Below are 21,670 nucleotides of genomic sequence, written 5' to 3' on the forward strand. Positions count from 1 at the left end.
AGGACAGAGAACACCGCAGGAGACAGCGGCCCTAACTGTTCCCTCAAAAGAAGAACGACAGGAACTAGAAATGATCAACAAGCACGTCACTTAAATGGCAAGTACCACATGATTGTATAAAATAATAGTCATAAAGAAATGTTTAGGTCTACAACGCATAATTGTAACACGTACAGCAGCACACAAGGGGATACGGTAATAGAGCTGTTCAGAGTAAATTTCTACACTGAGTTGAAATTAAGCTAAAATAACTTAAAATTAATAGAACTAAAAGTAGCAGAAAGCTACAAATATTAAAAGAAATTAACTCGTATAATCATTAAAGAAATTAGATTGTTTTTCAAAAAAAATCCCCAAATTTGGGAAATCAACAAATATGTGGAGAATAACCAACACACTTCTAAATAAGAACAATTCTATAACTACGTGCACACTGAAGGTAAATGAAAGCACCATACACACAAAACTGATACACGCATATTCCCAGTATTAGTCAGAACACGCAAAGGTGAAAATAATCAACATGTCTGACTGAATTTCACTATCAACTGATGAAGGCACAGAACAGACGGCCATACAACAGAGTATTACTTGGCAATAAAAAAGAATGATGCGCTGAACCATTCTATCACATAGGTGAATCTTGAACACATGATGTTAAGTAAGAGACATCATTCACAAAAATCCATGTTTGCCATGTTTCCATCTACATGCAAAATCCAGAACAGGCAAATCTACAGAGACAGACGTTAGATTATTCATTACCAAAGGCCAGAAAGGGGGGGGGGGTCAGAACAACAGAGCATGACCGCTAGCTAAGCAGAACTAATCTCCTTTCAGGGTGACAGAAACACTCTAACTGTACAGCTTTGTGAGTACACGGAAAATCCTGATCTGTATGCTGGCTGGATGCATTTAATGATGCATTAATTATATTTTGATGAGGATGTTAAAAAAAGGAAGCAAAATATTTTCAGACATACGAACACTGAAATAACCAACATGGACAATCCCAAAAAAATTTAGAAGAATTCTTCTGGGTAGATGGAAATGATAAAATGGAAATGTAGATTTCTATATAGGAAGGAAGCAGCAGAGATGGGAACGATGCACGTGTGTATACCTTTATATACGCACATATGTGTATCCCTATGTATCCTTAAAATATGTACACGTGCATATAATATGTATGCATCCTTGAAGGTACTAAACAAAATCAAGACCAACAGAATATAGGATCTGCGATTATTTTAGTCATATAAAGGACCAGTATCTCAGGGAAGGCAGGAAGACACAGGAACACACATTTGCAATGTTTTTATGTTTGAATGAAATGACATAACATTATTCAAAGGCAAGTGTAATAGGGTAAAGATGTATATAATAAATCTTTAATATCACCGCTAAAATAACAAAATTACACATTATTGCTAATAAAAATTAGTAATAAAATTTTGCTACCACATAATAAAGTGGAACCATAAAAAGAAAAAAGGAACAACAAAGAGACATGACCGGGAGAAAACAAAGTGACAAGATGCAAACTATACTACATCAATAATCACAGCAAATGCAAATGGTTTAGAGACGCCCATGTAAAGGCAGATGGTCCTCACAGAAACACACTTCAAATATAACGGCAACATAGGCTTAAGGCAAAAAGATGGAAAGACCTACATCATACTAACACTAGTCAGGAGAAAGCCAGAACAAAGAAAACTGATTTTCAGCACAGAATACTGCCAGGAATAAAGACATTCATTTTACAATGATAAAGCGGTCAGACAATCAAAATCCCAGATGCATTTACCCCCAGTAACAATACTTCACAATTAATGACTCGAACAGTTCCAGGAAAAAAGGAAAAACCAGAGCACAGTTATAGCCAGAAATTTGAATAGCTCATTCTCAAAAACTAATCAAATACATGACAAATGCAGCAAGGATGCTCTAACAGAAGGATGAAAAGAAAATGGGAACAAACTTACCTACTGGTTCTGCTTTATGGAACACCCCAAGTAACAGCAATAAAATGCACATTCTTCTCTAGTGTCTACCATAGTAAGTCATACTCTGACATAAAACAGATCTCAATATATTTATAAGTATTCAATTGATCAAAAGTATGTTCTCTGACCACAGCATTATCAAATTAAAAATCAAAAAACATAAAGACATCTGATATACCCTTCAATGTTAGATAAATGAATAGCACACATCTAAGTAACCCAGGAGCCAAAAACAGAAATAAAAAAGTAAATAGTAGTTTTCAGTTCATGCAAGTGAAAGAAATACACTGAAATCTGTGAATTGCTACTAAAGTAAAAGCATAAAGGACATCAATACTACACTAAAGTTAGAAACTAAAGTCTCAAGTCAATAACTTCATCTTCTCTCTTACAAAAAAGGAAGAAGAGCAAATTAAGCCCAAAAGTAAGAAGAACAATGATAATAAAATCCACCACAGTGAAAATCGGTAAATTGGAAAAAATAATACACATTCCAAAGCACTAGGGCTTGGTGTTTGGCCCTGGGTTCTGAATTTTAAAAAGCAGCCAGGCCATTCTGATGCAGTGCCAAGCGTGTGAGCTGCGGGTGTAAATTCCCCTTAGGGTCCTCCAAACACAGCATTCCAGGAACCACAATGCCAGCATCTGCACTGGTCCCTCTTCAGTGATTAGGAGAACAAACACCTGAACCCTGTGTGCAGTGAGGTACTGTACACCCACGTGTTAATCACACAGTGAGGAGATGCAGACAGCTGGGCCAAAAGCTCAGGAGAAGATACAATCAATGCTTGTGACAGCGGAGCAGCTGAGGCACACGTCCAGCTCACGTGAGCCACACGGAGCAGAAGCCACAACACTGAGGTCTGGAGAGCAGCAGGAAGGCTCCTGACCAGCCTCCACCTCGCTGCGGGCTGGAGCCATCAGCTGTGCGTGTGATTTTTACAACAGGGCTGGGGTGCGGGTTAGACACCTAGGGCTTTTCCCAGTAAAACTGCTTGTAATGGGTAAAAAACCCTGTTATTTGAGACTGGACCCTTGCTCCCCAAAACACTGTAATACACTCTCAGCTATTTTCCTTAATTCCTGGAGGAGTAAGAGATAAACATGGGAAACCAATCATTTGTTATTCCAAGAACTTAAGGGAACATTCGAGTCAGACCAGCCACTAGATCATACCTAGGGGTCATGTGGTTTCAGTGATTTACCAAGATAGAGCTATAGATACACAGATAGCGATGGATACAGATGCAGGGGCCTTGTGCATTGAAACCGCCTCATACATCCTTGTAAGAAAAACATCCCACACAGATTCGGAGGGATCTGCACTGCTGGAGGCTCCGCCAAAGCCTTGTCAGCAGGGGTGCAGACCACAGTAAGACCCCAGGGCTCCCCCGCAGAGGTGAGGACATGGGTGGGGGAAGGGTCACCTGACAACAAGCCTGGAGCTCAGATCTTAGCCTTGAGGCCCTGAATGCCTAATTAGTCTCTTTAGAGGAGACATATAATTTCTCCACAAAATTTGTTCTCCACCTCCCTTCTGCATTTGAATTAACTTTGTGGGAGAATCAGTTAACTACCTCCACAGTAATAGCTTTTACTTCAAGCACAGCAATTAAGAATGTCTGTTTCCTCTCCTCCTACATCTGTTCTGAGTGTAAAGTGAATACATTTGAATTATTTTCTGGATCTATTGTAATTTCTGGATAGAGACAACTCACTGGTCTGCCCGCTACACTGTGGATCTGGGGGAAGACTAGAGAGGCTAAGCTACAGGTACAGGGTCACCTAACGTGTATTGAGAAAACAAAGGTTGTTTGGAATTGGCATAGCGTTATGGTTAGATCTAGAATGCACCTAAAAAAGGCTCATGTGTTCAAAGCCTGGGTTTTGTAAAGTGATTTTGTGGGGGAGGTATTTCCTTTTCTCATTCCTGAGACAAAATCTCCAACACCCAATTTAAAAGAGAAAAGATTTATTTCACTCACAGTGTGTAGAGGTTTCAGTCCATAACCGACTGCCCCAAGGCAGGGTGACACAGGGCAGAGGGGCACTAGTTCAGGCAGAAGACAGCAAAAACAGCAAGAGCAAAAAGGGGCCAACAACCCTGTTTCTTTTTCCGTACACAGATTGCTGGTGTTAGAATGGTGCCAGCCCAGTCAGTGAACTGACCCAGCAGGTCACACCCTTAGTCCACACCTTTAATCCCAGCACCCTTAATCCTGGCATTGCACACTCTAGATCCAGCCACCTCCTGATGATGGCTTGAGGCTTTGGGGGGACATCTAGTCACAACCATAACAGTGCTCTGCTCATGAGTGGACTAATCCACCGACGGGTTCAGAGTGGAATGTGCCATTAGAAATGAGGTCAGTGAGATAACATGGTCACCACTGGAGCGGTGACCGGAAGGGTGTGTGTCCTCCTCCTCCTCCCTTCAGTCTCTGCTTCCTGGCTGATGTGGGTGAACAGCTGTCCTCAGCCAGGACCTTCCAGCAGGCTCTTTCTGACTCGCAGCCAGCAGATTACGAACTGAATCCTCCAAAACTGTTTGCCAAAATAAACATTTCCACTAAGTTGTGGGTGTCAGATAGTTTATCACAGTGACAAAGAAAGTGACTAGGACAGGTAGGCAGAGATCAGCCGACCATTGTGAGCAGTCCTGGAGCAGATAGACGGTGAGCCCTGGACTGAAGGATGCCAACGCCCCATGCGCCATTTCCAACTCCCTCTTCTTTGGACACAGATCCTTAAAATGCAGGAACAATCAGGAGGAGGGACAGTAGTCCATATTCATTATCAATCATAATACTTAGTACATTTGAGTATTCGGACAGTCCTTCCTTAACACACGGTAATATCTAAATGGAGGGTTCAACTGGAACTCTCAAACCCCTGCAGTAAGACACTGACAGACACCAGGACCAGCTGTGGCCACTGTAATCCAGTCCTCTCTCTTGTGTCACACCTGTGACCTGCAGTCCATAAATGTTCATCCTACAGTTCCGTGGCAGCACCAATGGGTTAGAATTTTCTACCAAAAGACATCAAACAGCCACAGCAAGCGAAATGCTTGAAGACCATACCTCACCGATACACGGGATGTGAAAACACTGACCTCAGGGAGGTTGGGAACAGAATGGAGGTTACCAGTGGCCAGGGAGAGCAGTGGGGAAGGGCTGGGGAAAGGTGACCAGTGGGTACTTACTAAGTCACACTTAGAAGTAATTTCCCAACGCTGTGATACATCAGGAGATAAAATAGTGACTATAGATTTCAGAAAACTAAAAGAAAGATTTGTAAATACTTTTTCCCACAAAGAAATGATAAACATCTGAAGAGACATATGTTTACCATGATTTGTATACTACATGGTGTGCATATGCATCAAAACAGCACACAGTAACTCCAAAAAATAAATATAATGTTTATGTTCCCACTTAAAAATTTAAAATAGGTGGCTGTATATTCCCAGCTACTCAGGAGGCTGAGGCAGGATGATCTCAAGTTCTTGGCCAGCCTAACATATATAATAAGATCCTTTCTCTGGAAACAAAATAGAAATAACAATGAAAAAAACTTTAACATGTATTTGTTAGTGTTCTCTGCTGTTTTGCATATATTATCTGCAAGAAACCTTACCCCTGACCTACTAAAAGTGGCAGTCATGATCCCAGTGGCAGGGTATTTTCTCTCTCCCTTACGCATCTGGGAACAGGACCTGGAGTGGGAGGGAACGCCTCCCACCCTGCCTATTGGACGTGCGTCCATGTCACCTGAATGCATTTAAGTTAGTGCCCAGTGTCATGCCCATTCCAATAAGCCTGAGGACAAGAAGCTCTGTGGCCCTCTTCCTGTGTCCCAGTGGGGCAGGTGTGGGCACCCACAGCCGACCAGGAGGCCCAGGTCCCAGTCCTCTGCCCCGGGGGACTGCAGTTACACACTGTCCCGCCTTCCCTGGTCTTCGCACTCCACACTGAGCTGAAGGGAGATTGACTACAGATGCTTGAGGAGGGAGACGTGCGGATGGGAGTGCAGAGGAGGCCCCCGGGAAGCAGATATGGAAAACCCTCCTGAGGGGAACTCAGCGGAACAAGGCCAGTGTCAGGGTCAGAAAGGGAAGCAGCACAGCACCCCTTGCCTTACTGAACTTCAGGGGTTGTGAACCCACCACCCAGACTGGACTCAGCCTTCTTAGGGGGAAGCCCAAATGCAGCACAAGCCACACCCTGGAACAGGCTCTGCGCCCAGTCTTTGTCTCCTCACAGAGGGAGCCCAGGGAGCTCAACACTCACAGACCAGGGCACCCGAGAAACTGGAAGTCAGGGCATCACCCCAAGGACAGAGGCAGTGAACATCATCGACCTTTGGAAGTGCACAGAATAAAGGCAAGGCACTGACTGGGGACCCAGAGGTGGACATCAGAGAAGGGTGGCACAAGGGGTCATGAGGTGGGCCCAGGAAAGCAGGGAGAAAAGCAGGTGCAGCAGAACCAGGGCAGGCACTGGCTGTCGTCAGAGCACCCTGCCCACCAGTCACCCACGGCTCCCCATGCCCTCAGCCAAACACTGGGAAGCACACACGTGTCAGGCACCAGCACTCGCACAGGAAAGGGAGCTGTGTGGAGTGCAGAGTGGGCGGTGGAAGAAAGAGCTAGGGTGACACAGCTTAGCCAGAGGGCAGCCACTGCACTGGCCAGAGCCTCAGAGAAAAGGGCACAGAGGCGCAGGCACTGTGGAAAGAGGAAAAGAGGAGAGATCAAAAGGCCCTTCCAGCAAAACCCTGGGTACAGCCCCAACTCCCGCACGCTCCCCCTCTGACTCAACTGAAAGCCAAAGCCTCCACTAGCCATGCCCACAGGGGCCACCTGAAGGTGTGCCCAGCCTGGCACTCAGCACAGGGACAGGAGTGCTCAGAGGTTATCCACCCTGAAGCTCCTTCATTCACTGCCCAGCAAGAGAATGAATCATCCTGGAGGAGGATGGCTCGGTGAGCTGGGAAAGGAGGAGAAAGGCACCTTTGGACTCTGTCGGTGACTTCCTGTGGGGCGGGGAGACCCCTGTATGAATCACTTTCTCCATGTAATGGAGGGGGAAGAACTCACTGGTTGAATCAAGACTGAAGATTAAACAGAACTGAGAAGATGCTTTAAACTGGTGTTTTAGGAACTTAGCTCTTTGTTTTTTTACACACCTATGGGGAATGTCTGTATACGCAAAAGTAGAATGTGAATCAGTCAATCCACATAGCACCTTTCATGAGTGAGTCCGGGGAACCCTCACTGTGTGCAGAGGACTCAAACACAAGCTCACTGCCAGCATACGAATAGGTTCCAACCTCCTTTCAGCTTCCTTTAATCTCCGATTATACTCCCCTCCCTCCCTCCCTGTCCCCTCCACGCCTCCCACAAGTATTCTCTCAAATCTCTGCTCCGGGAGTCCTGTAAGCTGGCTATGAAAACATTACCAGCAAAGTTCACTCTCTTTTCTCTCTTTCATCATCTCTTTTTCCCTTCTCTTCTTTCTGATCTACCCTCTTCCTTTTCCTCCCACCACCCTAAACAATCCATCTGCCTGCCAGTTGTAACATACAGAGTCTTTCCGAGTCATTGAAAAAAGGGTGAAGTTGTTAAAACAGGTTTAATTACATGGTTGATACATGGCAGGCTCTGTAAATGCTGACAAATTGTTATTGGTTCTCTCCCTGAAACACGGCAACCAGGTCTAATCCTACCATGCTGAGTAAGTTAAGACAGGTACAACTACCAAAACACAACCAAAGCCACCTCAGTTCCTTTCTCACTGCTGAGACACAATACCTGATACCACAATTTAAAGGAGGAAAGTTTTAGTTTGCCCCAGAGTTTGTACATGTTTCAGTCCATAGTCAGCTGGTTCCAAGGCAGAGCAGAAGGCAGAGACCATGGCAGCCAGGAAGCTACACTTCCTTTTCCTTTCCCTTTTCATTCATCTAGGCCACGAGCCTATTGGTCGATACCACCTACACCAGGGCGGGTCTTCCCTCCTCAGTAAATCCATCATCCATACCCAGAGCTACATTAACCAATCAGTGAACTAAACCAGTATCACTCATGATCCAGTCACTCCTAAAACCCCACCTACCAGGCCATGAGGCTATGGGGAGACAGCAGATGTAAGCCATAACACAAGCCAATGTCATCATCTAGAAGCAGACATTTACTAAAGACATGTCTGTAATGGTGACAGAGATTTCCTACTCTCATTGATCCTCACCCCTCAGCATGCCATGTGCACACTCCGAACACACACACACACACACACACACACACACACACACACACACACACACCACAGAAATAGAAAGGAGGAAACAGGGCAATAAAACTTTCTGCCTCCAAAAATTCTTACCTGCAAGAAGCTGATCCCACTGGAACTGATGGAGAGAGAGAAAAAATCAGAACAAACAGCTGAAATGTATGAAGGGGTACAACAGAAACACAACAAACAGACCAATAAGCAGTCCCACAAGTTCAAAGATGATGTAATGAAACAGATAAGGAAGTCAACTGATACAGCAGGCAGTGAGCTTTTAGAGGACACACAAATCAAAAAGCATTGGATGACTAACAAAAATGACGTGAGACACGAATGACCATTTGACCAAAGAACTGGCTACCCATGAGAAGATAGCAAAGAGTAACACAGGACAGAAAAATTTGGTCTGAAACTGTAGTCAGCAAAAATGACCAGTATGAGGAGAGAGTTTCAGAACCAGAAGAGGGGGCTGGTACAGGAGAACACACACCATGCTGAGGAATATCTTGAAAGCAAGAGACCATGGAAAGTAGAGACAACAGTTGCTAGCTGACTCAAAGAAAACTAAGCTAAGAATTACAGGAATTGAAGAAATATCAAAAGACAGCACAAAAAGTATTCAAACTGTACTGACAAAAATCATTGCATAAAAATTTTCCAAGTTTAGGAAGAGAATTTGCTCAGTAGCAAACAAGGCATATAGAACCCCAATAGCTGCCATCAGAAATGACCTTAAAGCACCCAAATCTCTGGATAAATACAATCTCCACAGAGTTTCCTTGCCAGAAGATTCTGCAAATGTGGGCTTTTCCTTTAAAAAGCAGTGAATTCAGAGAGTTAAAGTATATCACAGTCGCTCCAGGAGCTGGAGGTGAGACACCAGGAAAGCAACCACTTAGCAAAGAGACAAGGAAGAAGCCCCAGGAATCAACAGAGAGCTACAAGAAAACTAGAAATCACAGAGGACCTGGAGAAACTGCAGGCCATGCACAGAAAGGTTTGGAAACGTCTGAAAAGTGAACCCCAGTTCCCGGGGCTGGGTCCTGTCTCCACGAACACAAGGCAAGCCTGCAGAGGCTCAGTAGACACAGAGAGAAAACACAACCTGGGCCAGCACTGTTAGCCTCGAGAAAAGCCCACGACTGTTGTAAACTGCAAACATAGTGCAAGATGTTCCCCTGAAAGTGCCTCCTTCCGTACCGCAGCTGCAGTTTGAGAAGAAATCCAGAGTGGCACCTACCGTATTTGAATGGTTAATCAGGAGTCACTTGGGGAAGATGTCAATCGTGTAAGACTGAGCTGCTGCATGAATCAGAAGTTAAGAACAACTATACTTCAAGGTTTCTGGGATAACTAGTTAGAGATCCTCTGAGAAGTCAAAGCAGTGGTGGCCTCAGGCCAGGAAGGACAAGGCAGTTCCACTCACTAAAAGAAGCCAGGACAGTCTCCCATGGTTTTCTGAGGGGGCTGGGCCTGAAAGAGCTGGCATTAAGGCCAGTGGGCTGCCCGGCACCCCTTCTGCTGCCTACTGTCAACAGAGCTCAGTGATCGATTTGCTTTCCCCATCCGCCAAGGGGATAAGGGATGTGCCTCAGTTTATACATTGCCATGGCCCAGGGCGAATGGACAAACAGGGCTCTGAAGCAAGAGATACCTCACAAACCCACAGGCAGCGATTCTGGGCACATGGGGGGCTCAAACCTTACAAGCTGCTGGAATGGATAAAGACATAAGGTAGACACTGTACCATTCACTGACTGACCCCATCCAGTCGCAGAGAGGGGACAGGACTCAGCATACCCCAAAAAAAGTATGTGTGGAAAGACAACAGGACCCAGCTATGACCCTCTATCTCTTTCCTGGGAAATAGGCTCAGATGTGGGAACACCTGGAGAGGGCGAGCAGAGTATTGAGTCCTCTCCCACGGAGAGAGCCAAGAGAAGATCACTCAGACATTTTCCTGAATTAAACGAATCCATCCATCATTTCTAGGCTTCCATCCATGTCATCAGAATGTCCATTCACCTTTAAAAATCAACCCATCACTTTGTATTTTTCCCCAACAAGGTCATGTACGACTTTGCAGATGACAAGGAAGGAGTCTATAATCTATAGTAATAATCCTTATTCAGGATTTAATAATCTATATTCAGGAGAGTGGTTCAAAATTCTTGAAACACTGACAGGAGAGGAAAACACTTTGGCCATTTCTGCTCTTTTCTCTGAGCCTCTTAATTTAAAACTTTATCCTCACTCAGCCTTTCCTAGATCACAAGACCTATTCCGGAGAAAAACGACATCCAGCACAGCCCTGAAACACAAATGGATATGGCTTCAGAATTCCTTAAAGTAATGCATAATTGCAGAGAACTAAAAGAGAAACATTCACAACTTACAAGTCGAAGGAAGATACTAGCTAAGAAAGGAGTCTGAATTTTTAAAACATAATTATCGCAATTTGTAGAATGGAAACTAGTGGATCCCATACAGATACATTTCTTCCACATAACATAAGCAGTCAGTGCAGTTCCATCTGCTTGTTGTTACCAGTAACCACGGGGAGATATTTAATGCATTTTTTATGTTCGATCTTGAGGCTATAGTTGGACCACATGTGCTGGAAGACTGCAACACACACGCATACACGTAAGGTTAGGAAGTGGGGACTGTCCATGAGTAAAGAGAGGACCTTTTCTCAGCTGTGGACTGTGGAAAATAAGCAATAACATAGCAGACACCCTTCTGTGCTCACATCACACTCAAGGCAATTCTGCAAAATTTTCCAGTCCTGTTTTAAAGGTGAAATGACTACTGCTGGAGAGACACATAAGATTCACTCTGTTGGGAAGGGAGGGAAGAAAATGCCAGGATGGAAGGATCCTCCTGAAAGATCACATGTAGGCTTGGAGAAGGTGCCGGAGAGCTCACTGTGGAAGTGGGAGGAAAAGGCCAAACCCACCACAACTGCAACAAAATCAGGAGCTGCGGTCTCCTAGATTTGATTCAGAATGTGTGGAAGAGAAGTTCAGAAAAAGGCCAGGTCAAAATAATGGCTTGCCTCTCTGTATCATTCTAAGGGGCCATGACTTTATCCCAGAATGCTCACAGATTTCACGTGAATAACCTCAGTCTGCCCCAAAGGGATTTCCAACATCCACTCTCAAATGCTGTCTGGAGATCACCTCTTCCTGTCCCTCGCCATCAGCAAACCCAAGTGTGACTCCCAGCTTTACTAGAAGCCAGCTCAGGACCGGTGCAGAACGAACAACCAGGATGCACTGGCTGACTCGCCAGCCGTGGGAGGAAGTGGGGAGGCTGTGACCAAACAAACCCACAGGAGCTATAAAGCCATGGTAAATGCTTGTGCTGCACCTGAATAAACTTCACCGCACTGTACCTCAATGGGGACCTGTCACAGGTAATTGGCTGCGAGGGGCTGGGTATTTAGCTCAGTGGCATAAGTGCCTGCCTTGCAAGCAGGCAGTCGTGAGTTCGATCCCTGGTACCGACAAAAATGAAAAAGACAAAAAAAAAAAAAAAAAAAAAAAAGGTAATTGGCTGCATTACTTTGAGTATGAAAAGCCCGTTTAGATAGGCTCCGCATAGTTCTGAGTTTGGAAGACCCACTCTGGGCAGGACTGCTGCCAGAATGGCATACAAGGGGAATGAAGGAGGAAGTCACTTCTGTTTCACTGGAGGAGCTCCTGCCTTTGCCTTCACCTTGGACATTGTCTCCTGGCTTCCAGCACAGACTCTGGCCTTCAAGCAGACACTGCAGCCTCCAGATATGGACTCACACAGGACCCTGCACTGTCTTCCAGGGCTCCCCCAGACCCTTCAGCTCCCCAGTGAACAGACAGAATTTCTGCACTCTTCCACATCTGACTCTGTGGGCAGCCACTGTAAAGCTACCTTGTAAATTCTTATATATTTGTAGATCTTGCATTGAATGGGCTTCTCTAGGTAGCACTGACTGATACAGAACTCAAAAGGATTATGGAAGTAGGCCAGATTTTCTTAAAGAATTCAGATTTTTCAGGCAAATTCACTTTAAAGCAGAATTCTTCTGAGCCATGAAAGAAAACAGTGTCTAATTCAGTGTTTTACCAGGTTACTATTCTTAGACAGTTACTGTTCTCTACTTGAGTATCACCAAGTTACTAGATTCTGCCAAACTCTATCTAGTGTTTAAATATCACAGAAATACCCATCTTGAGCCATCTCAGGTTTCATGCCAATGTCCAGAATGGAATGTGTAAAGTCAGAGCTTTTATCTAATTTTTTTAAAAAATCACTTCACTCAGAAAGCACAAAATTCTTTTCCTGTGAGAACATGACTTTTGAGGACCAAGGGACAGGATGCTCTGGAAGAGCTTCCTATTTCAAAACAAACATACATGCTTAGTGGGCACATGTGTTAATTTATTTGGAAACCCAGTTCTTTATGTACACAATGGGAAAATACATAGACCTCCATTAACCAATGATTTGCCTTTCACAAGTTTCAGCCACCTGTGGTCAGTCAGTGTGAAAATAACTAGATACATTCACATTAATTTTATTACAATATATTTCTATAAGTGTATACTATTACCGTCAATCTCTGTGTCTTAATTTATACATAAAGTTTAATACCTTAGGTATATATATGTAGAAGAAAAAGCATAGAACATTCTAAGTTTAGTACTATGCCTTGTTTTAGGTACCCATTGGGGGCCTTGGAATATCTTCCCTATGAAAAGGGGGTGTCACTATAATTTTGCACTATGAATCCAGTTTGCTTGCTGTACTTGACAGAACACTGGTACACCACAGTCCAAGTGTTCTGTTGTATGTATGCATACATACATACATACATACATACAGAGGGGTTTGCTCTGATTTTAATAGGCTTGTCTTGCATTTTCTATAAATAGCACAGTGGTTAGTGATCACACTATAGGGCAGAGACATATGATGTAGAGGCTGAGGTCATCCAACTTTCTATCCAAGTCCAGTTTCACAGCACAGAGGTCAAACGTGATGACCCCAGAATGGAAGATGCTTCACTGAATCCTAGCCCTTGACATGCAAAGTCCCCCCCTGGGCTAAATTTGCTCACAAGCAAAAAGAGCCATTCTTATTATTTTTAAGGTCCACCAGAGTATCTAACAGTAAGGAAATCAGCAGTATTTTCTAAGCCATCTTTTTCCATGTAATTACACAACTGCTTCAAACTCTTCATGCTGAACAGACTCATCTAATTATCATGGGGCAAATGGGTGACAATTACATCTATGAACCTTGTGCAATGGTCATTTAAATGTACCCTTACAGAATAAATACCTTAAATCCGAAGGGACCTGAGCAGTCATGTGGCCCTCTCATTCACTGCACAGAAGCAACAACTAAGGCAGAGAAAGATAACATGATCTCTGAGCCCTACACTGGAAGTACATCTATAAACTCCTCCACTCTAACCACAGGACTTTGAAATTCTAAGCCTGCTGGGTAGATCTCCAACAGGTAAATGGGCACCTAGAAACAGTGCGGGTGAGGCAGGCTGAAGGTTGTCAAGCAGCTGGGCTACATATTTAGCAGAGCTCAAAGGCAAAGAAGCAAACCGTAGTCTGGGGGCATCCTATGGAAAACCCCACGCCTGCGCTGCCCCCATATCCTCTTACCATTCCTGTGAGCACAGAGCAGGCCTGTACCCACAACTGTAACACCCCTGTCCCCGCCAGGCACACCACTCTTGCCTTGGATCAAAATCTATTTTCAGTGTATCCATTGTCAATCCGTTAAGACAAACGAGAAATCTAGGCAAGAAACAACAGGATATAAAGAACTCAGCTACACTAACAAATGAGAGGCTCTCATCCACCCAACAGCACAAGGATAGACTTTCTTTTCAAAGGCCCCTGGACACCTCCTAAACCTGACACTATCCAGGGCTATCAATCAGACATTCCCAAGCTGCAAGAGCTTAACTGACAAACAGTATGTTCTTGAATCACAACATCAGGAAACTAGAAATCAAAAGCAGGAAAAAGAAAATTTCCAGCCACTTGAAAATGAAAAATATACTTCTCAATAATCCAAGGGTTAATGAAAAAAATCTTAAGGGAAACAAAAAAATACATTAAACTAAATGGAAATAGAAACAGGGCAGATCAAAATTTGTGGGATGGAGTTAAAACGTGCCGAGAGGGCAATTCAGAGCACCAAATGCTTCCACAAAAATAGTCTCCAATCAAGAATCTAAATTCTACTGCAGGAAGAAACCCAAAATAAAGCCAAAGCAAAGAAAACAAAAAAGATGATAAAGAGATCCAAACACAGTGGAACTGATACCAAAAATCAGTGGAGAAAAATAATGAAGCAAAAAGTTGGTGTTTGAGAAGATTAGAGTAATAACCCTCTAACAAGACTAATAAAGTAAAAAGGCAGATGACCCACAGTCCCAGCATCACAAGTAAAACAAGGGGGTTACTAAAGGCCCTGCAGATTTTCAAAAGATTGTAAGGGGCTGTCACAACTCTACATGCACAAATTTGACCACTTAAGAGACATGGAATAATTCTTTGAAAAACAAAAAAATCACAATTTACTTAATATGAAATTGATCCTTTGAGTACATCTATATTCATTAGACCAATGAGTTTGTAATTTTCAAGAACTCCCCCAAAAAGGAAACTCCTGGCCCAGAAGGTATCACTGGATAATTCCATCAAACATTTGAAGAAGTCACACAATTCTCATACAATCCATGTTCTGGTTCATAAAACAAAAGATGAAGGGGCACTTCCTAGCTCATCTTACGATGCTGGTGGTACCTGACACCAATACCAAAAAAAAGACAGTGGGAAAAGAACAGAGAAGAAAGAAAAGGAAAAGAAAATGTTAGTCTAGTAGTCCTCATGTACAGATACAAAAAAAAAAAAATCTTTAGCAAAGTACTCACAAAGTGAATTCTGCAATAAATAAAAGACAATTTTTAAAAACACACATTGGTAGACACAATCAAGTAGAGTTAACACTAGGGACAAGACTGGGGTTCAATATGCAAAACATACATCAATGCAATTAACCATATTAAGCAAAAGAAAAAAACCTCATAATTATACCAATTGATGCAGTAAAATATTTGGCAGAATTCAGTGCTTATGGGTGATTTTAAGAAGTCCCTTAGAAACTAGAAATGAAAGCAAGTTTTCCACAAGAATAAAAATCTATGCAGAACACCTCCAGCTCACATCATCCTTATGATGGAACACAGAACACCCTGTCTGTAGATCCAAACAAAACAAAGATGTTCACTCACACCACTGCCCCTCGCCAGCAGGCTAGCCACTGCACTAGGAGAGAGAAGAAAAAATCAGAAAGGAAGAAATACAGTTCTCCTTTTCGTAGGTGACATGATGCTAAACACAAAATATCTTCAGAAATCTATCTGAAAAAAAAATACTTCCAAAACTATTAAAATTCCTAGTCAAAAAACACATCGGCACACAAAAGTCAATTCTGTCTCTGTATAATAACAGTGAACACATGAAAACTAAAATACATGGGCTGGGGATTTAGCTCAGCACCTGCACTTGCAAGTGCATGCTTGTGAGTTCGATTCCCGGTACTGATTTAAAAAAAAATTAAAAATACAGTACCAGACCAGGAATATAGCTCAGTGGCATAGTGCCTGCCTGGTGAGTAGCTAGATCCTGAGTTCAATTCCAGGTACAAAACAAAACAACAACCAAAAAAAAAAAAAAAAAAAGTACCATTCAAATGATAATACTTCGAAATATTTTCAGGATTCAAATGTTAACCGCTAGAAGTTACTTACGTAAGACATTAAAGAAATCTCTAAATATATGAGAGACATATTATGTCCATGGATTGGCAAAATCAACATAGTATATATGTCCAGTTCTTTCCAAACTGACATAGCGATAATATCATTCCCACCAATGTCCCCACAAGGTTTTATCTATTGATTTGTCATCTTCTGAGACAGGGTCTCGCTGTATGGTCCAAGATGGTCTTGAACTCATTAAGTATGTAGTCTAGGCAGGCCTCAAACTCCTGGCCGTCCTCCTGCCTTAGTCTCCCAAAACCTGTGATTACAGGCACACACCACCATGCCTGGCTAAGATTTTCTCCTTTTAGACACAGATAACATTTTTCTAAAATTTATATATGAAAACAATGAACTAAGAGTTAAGAAGAATAAGGATCCTCAATAACTCTAATTTCAAGAATTATATATAGCTACAGTAATCAAATGGAATAGAGACAGAGAGATGGACACACAGACAAATGACACAGAATCAAGAGTACCCCATGTTAGTCAAGATAATGAATTTCTGAAAACTAAATAAACAGAATTCAATAGAGGACTTTTTCACTTCAGTAGCTTGTGGGGATGGACTTGGAAATGGGGGAAGGAATATGGATCACAATTCCCACACTCTGATTTTATATAAAATTAACTTCATGGTGATTTAGAATGTAAAATATAAAGTTATGAAACTTTTAGAAGAAAATCACCAGAAATTAGAATGCCTTAAAATGTTCTTAGAGATTACACCAAAACCATCCTCCATAAAAGGAAAATAAGTAACTGGTCTTCATCAGTAATAAAAACTTTCCCTGTGAAAGCTCTTATTGAAAGGATAAACTGACAAGCTAGAGACCTGACAAAGACTCATCCAGAATGTACAGCAAATTCGTCATACTGAGCAGTAAAATATGAAACAAGACAAACAAAGCAATCCAACTTGTGGAAGGGCTCATAACATAGAGAGGTTGTTATGGCTGGTTCATTGAGACAACTTGAGAAGTCCACAGTCTTAACTAAGTAGTTCAGCACTCTGCATCCTGGCTGTAAAGAAGTCCATACCTCTCCACCGTGTTGTTCACTGTGTTGATCTGAGAAGGTCACAAGTTTAACTAGGGGACTCAGACAGGGCCAGGGCCCTCAGCCTGTGCAAGAGGAGGGCACAGAGACACTGCAAGCGCTGACTCGCCTGAAGGCTCAGAGCCTGCTTACAATATTAGGGAGGGTAAGCAGCTTGATCTCCAGCCCTTTTGCTCCTGTTGCTTTGCTGTCCCCTGCTTCCTGGGAGGGTTGCCCTTGGGCCACACCACCCTGCCTTGGAGCCAGCTGATTACAGACTGAAACCTCCACAAACTGAGAACGAAGTAGACCTTTCCTCCCTTCATTTCAGGACTTGGGTATTTTGTCTCAGCAACAAGAGAAAAGTCACTAGGGTAGAGATGTTTCAATGACAAGGATATACTGATGACAAACAATAAAGAGTATCACTACCACTATCAGGGCAGTACCATATGCTGTCAGTCTATTAAGCATTTACTAATTACAGTTGCTAACATAAAAGCATAATGATTCTACCAATAGCTGGTGAGAACAGAGAGAACTGAGCTGCTCAGAAATTGCTGGCTGCAAATAGAAAATGTTACAGGCACTTAGAAAAGAGTTTGACAGTTCCCTGAAAAAACAAGTTGAGAGCAGAATGGTGATACACAGTAGGGGAGAGAAAAGACGGTACGGCTGGAGATGGCAGAGAGAAGGTGAGTGGGAAGAGATAAAAACGATCTGCCATATATTTTGAAAGGATTTTACAAGAAGTAATTTTTTTTGAGATAGGGTCTCGCTATGTAGGCCAAACCGGCCTTGAGCTCACTACGTAGCCCAGGCTGGCCTCAGTGATCCTCCTGCCTCATCCTCCTGGGTGCTGGAATCACAGGCGCATGCCACCACGCCCAGTTTGGAATAAAGGTCTTTGAATATTCTCACCATGAAGAAAAAATAAATGAAGATAAAGGTAAATTGACTCTGCTTTAAACATCATGTAATATATACACACATTGAAACATCCCATCACCCCACAAATTACCTCAGTTTGGACTTTTATATTTACAAAAAAGATCTTGGAAAACAAAACTTTGAAACATCCATTCTAGCAGTGGTAGTCCTGGGCATATATCCTGGAGAAGAAAATTTTATGCAGACACAGAAATACCTGTACACATGTGAATATCATCATGTTATGTGTACAGGCAAAGGTGGAAACAACCAAGATGCCCCTGACAGGTGAGTGATGAGCTGGGCTACGTGTGCACATGAAAACTTCAACCTGAGAAACACCACCGGCACACACATGGCCTCTCTGACCCTCTACCCCACTCTGCTAAATGAAAAGCCGTGGCTTTCCACAGTGGAGGATTCCACACGTAATGTTCTCTACATGGCAGAGTGAGCAGACCAGGGCGATGTCAGGAAGCTGGGGAAGAGAATCACTGTGACTGGAAGAAGACGGCCAGAGGGATCTCTAGGAGCATAAAATAGCTGAGGACCTTCACTGTAGATATCACACCAGCTCACAAGCGACAAAAGGTGACACCACTGCACACACACACACCCCATACCCACTCAACCTCCTGGATTCACCACCATACTGAAGCTAGGAGCTGTGTCTCTGCTCTATCATTGCAAGACTTTCTAAATTCATAATTATTTAAAAACAAATACTTCAAAAATATATCACCATAACATTTTTTCTACTGGAATAACGAGCCACACTCACTTCCAATATCCGGCCGCAGCTTTTTATCGTATTCTCTGAGCAGTTTGTTGAGAATAAGGGTCACATCGGTGTCTTGAGATTTTGGAGCCAAGACCCACTTCTGATTCGATGAAGAATCTTCATATTCATCCTCTTCCACCTTGCTGGACCTGTATCACGACACAGAAAGCGACATAAAGATGCAGCGATGGCCCTGGAGCAGCCACGGGAGAAGCCCTGAAATGAGCAGAAAGTTCCCGTGACCCTAAGCACAAATCTACATGCTTTGAATCTAAAATTTAAAAATAAAACGAAACACTCAAGAAGAACCAGGCAGGAAGAATGAAGCTGCCACAACCGTGGTGTAATGTTTTCATTCATTGTCACAGATCATTCCCTGAGCAAGTTAAGCCACAGAACCCTGGGACACGGAAATCCTCGTCAGATCAGAGAGCCACTCTGGGTACACCCTGGAAACCACCGGGATGGAGGCACACGCCTTCTAGGGGTTTGCCACGGTTTACTTTCTCCTGTTGTTCCCGCTCCCTAGCTGAAGGTGACAGCAGAATTTGCAGAATGGACTCACTGGAAATGTCTGGGTCTAACCCGTGCCTCCTGCAGAGTGGAGTCTGGGGGTGCACACAGACATGGACATTCTCAGGATGCCTGCTTGACCCGCACTCATGCACAGGACATCGGTGAAGGTGGTAGCTGTGACTGGGGAACACCCTGTGGCAATTTCACCGGCTGAGTCAACACTGCTGGATTCACCTGTTGAAGGCCAATATGGTCATTAAGACCTAAAATCTCTTTAGTATACTCTTAACAGAGCAGTTTTGATTTGGGGGGTGTTTTTGTTTCTTCTTGAGACAGAGTCTCACTATGTTCTAGACTGGCCTCAAACTAGCTTTTAGGTTTTTAATAAGCAGGTCCCAGTGAAAGCTTGGACATCTCGAAAAAGGTTTCACGCATTGCTGAATACAGAACGGGCCCTGCTAGTGACACTCACAGACAGGAGTGTTTCACTGGAGAGCCTGGAGGTGACCCACAGTCTGTCAGGCCTAGAAAACAGAGTGTCCTGCTTTCTGGAAGAAGAATCTACTTGCAGGTGGATCACCATTGGCCAGGCAAGAAAGTCACAAACCAAACCAAACACCTCCATTCTAGCTTGTCAGTGTGCAGGACTTTAGGACACTCTTTTCACAGAAGGAAAACAAGAATCAAAAATGGTACTATTTGTGCGGAACAGACGTGAGGTCATTTATATCCAAATTCCCAAACAGGAGCCAAAATGTCAGGGCCATGTCAGCAAATCTGTGCCCCGGGACATATGTTTTCTAAAGGTAGTTTTGGGGATTCTCTAAATGAGATATAATGAGCATAAAATTGATAAAATTATACAAGCATTTTAAAGTTCAGTCCACACACTTCATTTAAATTGTCAGAAGCACGTATATATATTTATGTGCACCTCCTCATATGTTACATAGTATATGTATATGATATACTATATATACATATAGTATATATATATATATATACACTATGGACATACATATACCAGCTGTAACACGGACTAGAGAGAGCAGTGGTCAAACAGTCTAAACCTGGATTAAATACAGTTCTCTTTGCTTACTTGGTTCCACAACCCACTTTCACGGGTACCAAAACCTGAAGACGCTGAAGTCAACCAAATGAAATGACTGAGCATTTCCTTTTTGACCTTCATGGACACATTAACCCATCTTTAGATGCCTGGTACCTGGTACACTGTAAATGCTACACACAGCGTCATCACACAATACTACCTGAAGAACAACAACAAGAAAAAAAGTCTGTTCGTGTTCGGCACAATTTTTCCAGGTATTTCTTTGCACAGTTGGTAGAATCTGCAAATGCAGAACCCACAGGTGTGGAGGTCTGGCTGTGACATGTACATGACACTGTCACCGTGAGTGCAGAGCACAGGCCTGCAGATTGACTTCTCCACTGGGGCTTTTCGTCCCAGGCTGCTGCTAAGCTGTAATTCTATTTATTCAGTGTGTCTCAACTAGGAGGTCAAATTAATCATCCACAGCGACTACACATTCCTGTGGCTTCTATTCACACAGACCATTTACCATCAGTAGAAATCCATAAACAAATGTGAGTTATACGTTCAATAAGTGATTTGCTGAATTCACTATTTGTAAAACTGAATTTTTACAAATAACAAAATTGTAGACACTGCTCTAAAATATGTTAGCAGGAGCAGCATCAGGAATGTTAGTATTGCCACCTTACAAAAACGAAGAACACAGGTGTTTGAAGCATTTTGATAAATGACTGGGGACCAAGCATTGCCCAGGACCGGGGAAATCTTCAATCTCAGGATACCTCTCAGAACGAGTAACACTTCTGAAAGATGAAACTGGAAATCAGATTGTCTCACACTTCTGCAAAACTCCTTCAAAGAACAAAGCCTTTTTCAGAGGAGAAAGACACAGCAATACAAGTACCATAACATTTGCATTTTTCCAGCTGCCATAAGATTGTGGTGACCAACTCAGCCACCATGCTCCAGCACCCTCGCGGTCCCCCACGCTCTCCCTCCCTCTGGCCTCAGTTTCTCTCCCTCCTCTCTTCCTTCTTTCCTCCTCTTCCCCTCTCTGCCCCTTTTCTTGACCTCTGCTCCCGAGCACCAGGGAACCAGACCATAGTCCCAGGCCCTGTGACTTTCTCTTGCCCCAAGAGCCACATGTGCACAGGGTGGGCACACTCACTGATGCCTGCCATCCTCTCTAGGCACAGCCTTAGATTCTAA

The 21,670-nt window shown here is 43.2% G+C and overlaps 1 protein-coding gene across 3 annotated transcripts in view; it reads right to left on the bottom strand.

Moving 5' to 3' along the window:
* The window catches only part of Gabrg3 (gamma-aminobutyric acid type A receptor subunit gamma3), a 534,280-nt gene that overhangs the window by 509,629 nt on the left and 2,981 nt on the right, over nt 1-21,670 (bottom strand). For all 3 annotated transcript variants that reach the window (XM_063249822.1, XM_063249824.1, XM_063249823.1), the window contains exon 2: nt 18,889-19,037. In XM_063249822.1, the coding sequence (XP_063105892.1) occupies nt 18,889-19,037 (149 nt within the window). The remainder of the gene's footprint in view (nt 1-18,888; nt 19,038-21,670) is intronic.

This window comes from Cavia porcellus, unplaced genomic scaffold (genome assembly GCF_034190915.1).
Source record: "Cavia porcellus strain 051 isolate PalLab524CR breed Dunkin Hartley unplaced genomic scaffold, mCavPor4.1 scaffold_6, whole genome shotgun sequence".
Taxonomy (NCBI): domain Eukaryota; kingdom Metazoa; phylum Chordata; class Mammalia; order Rodentia; family Caviidae; genus Cavia; species Cavia porcellus.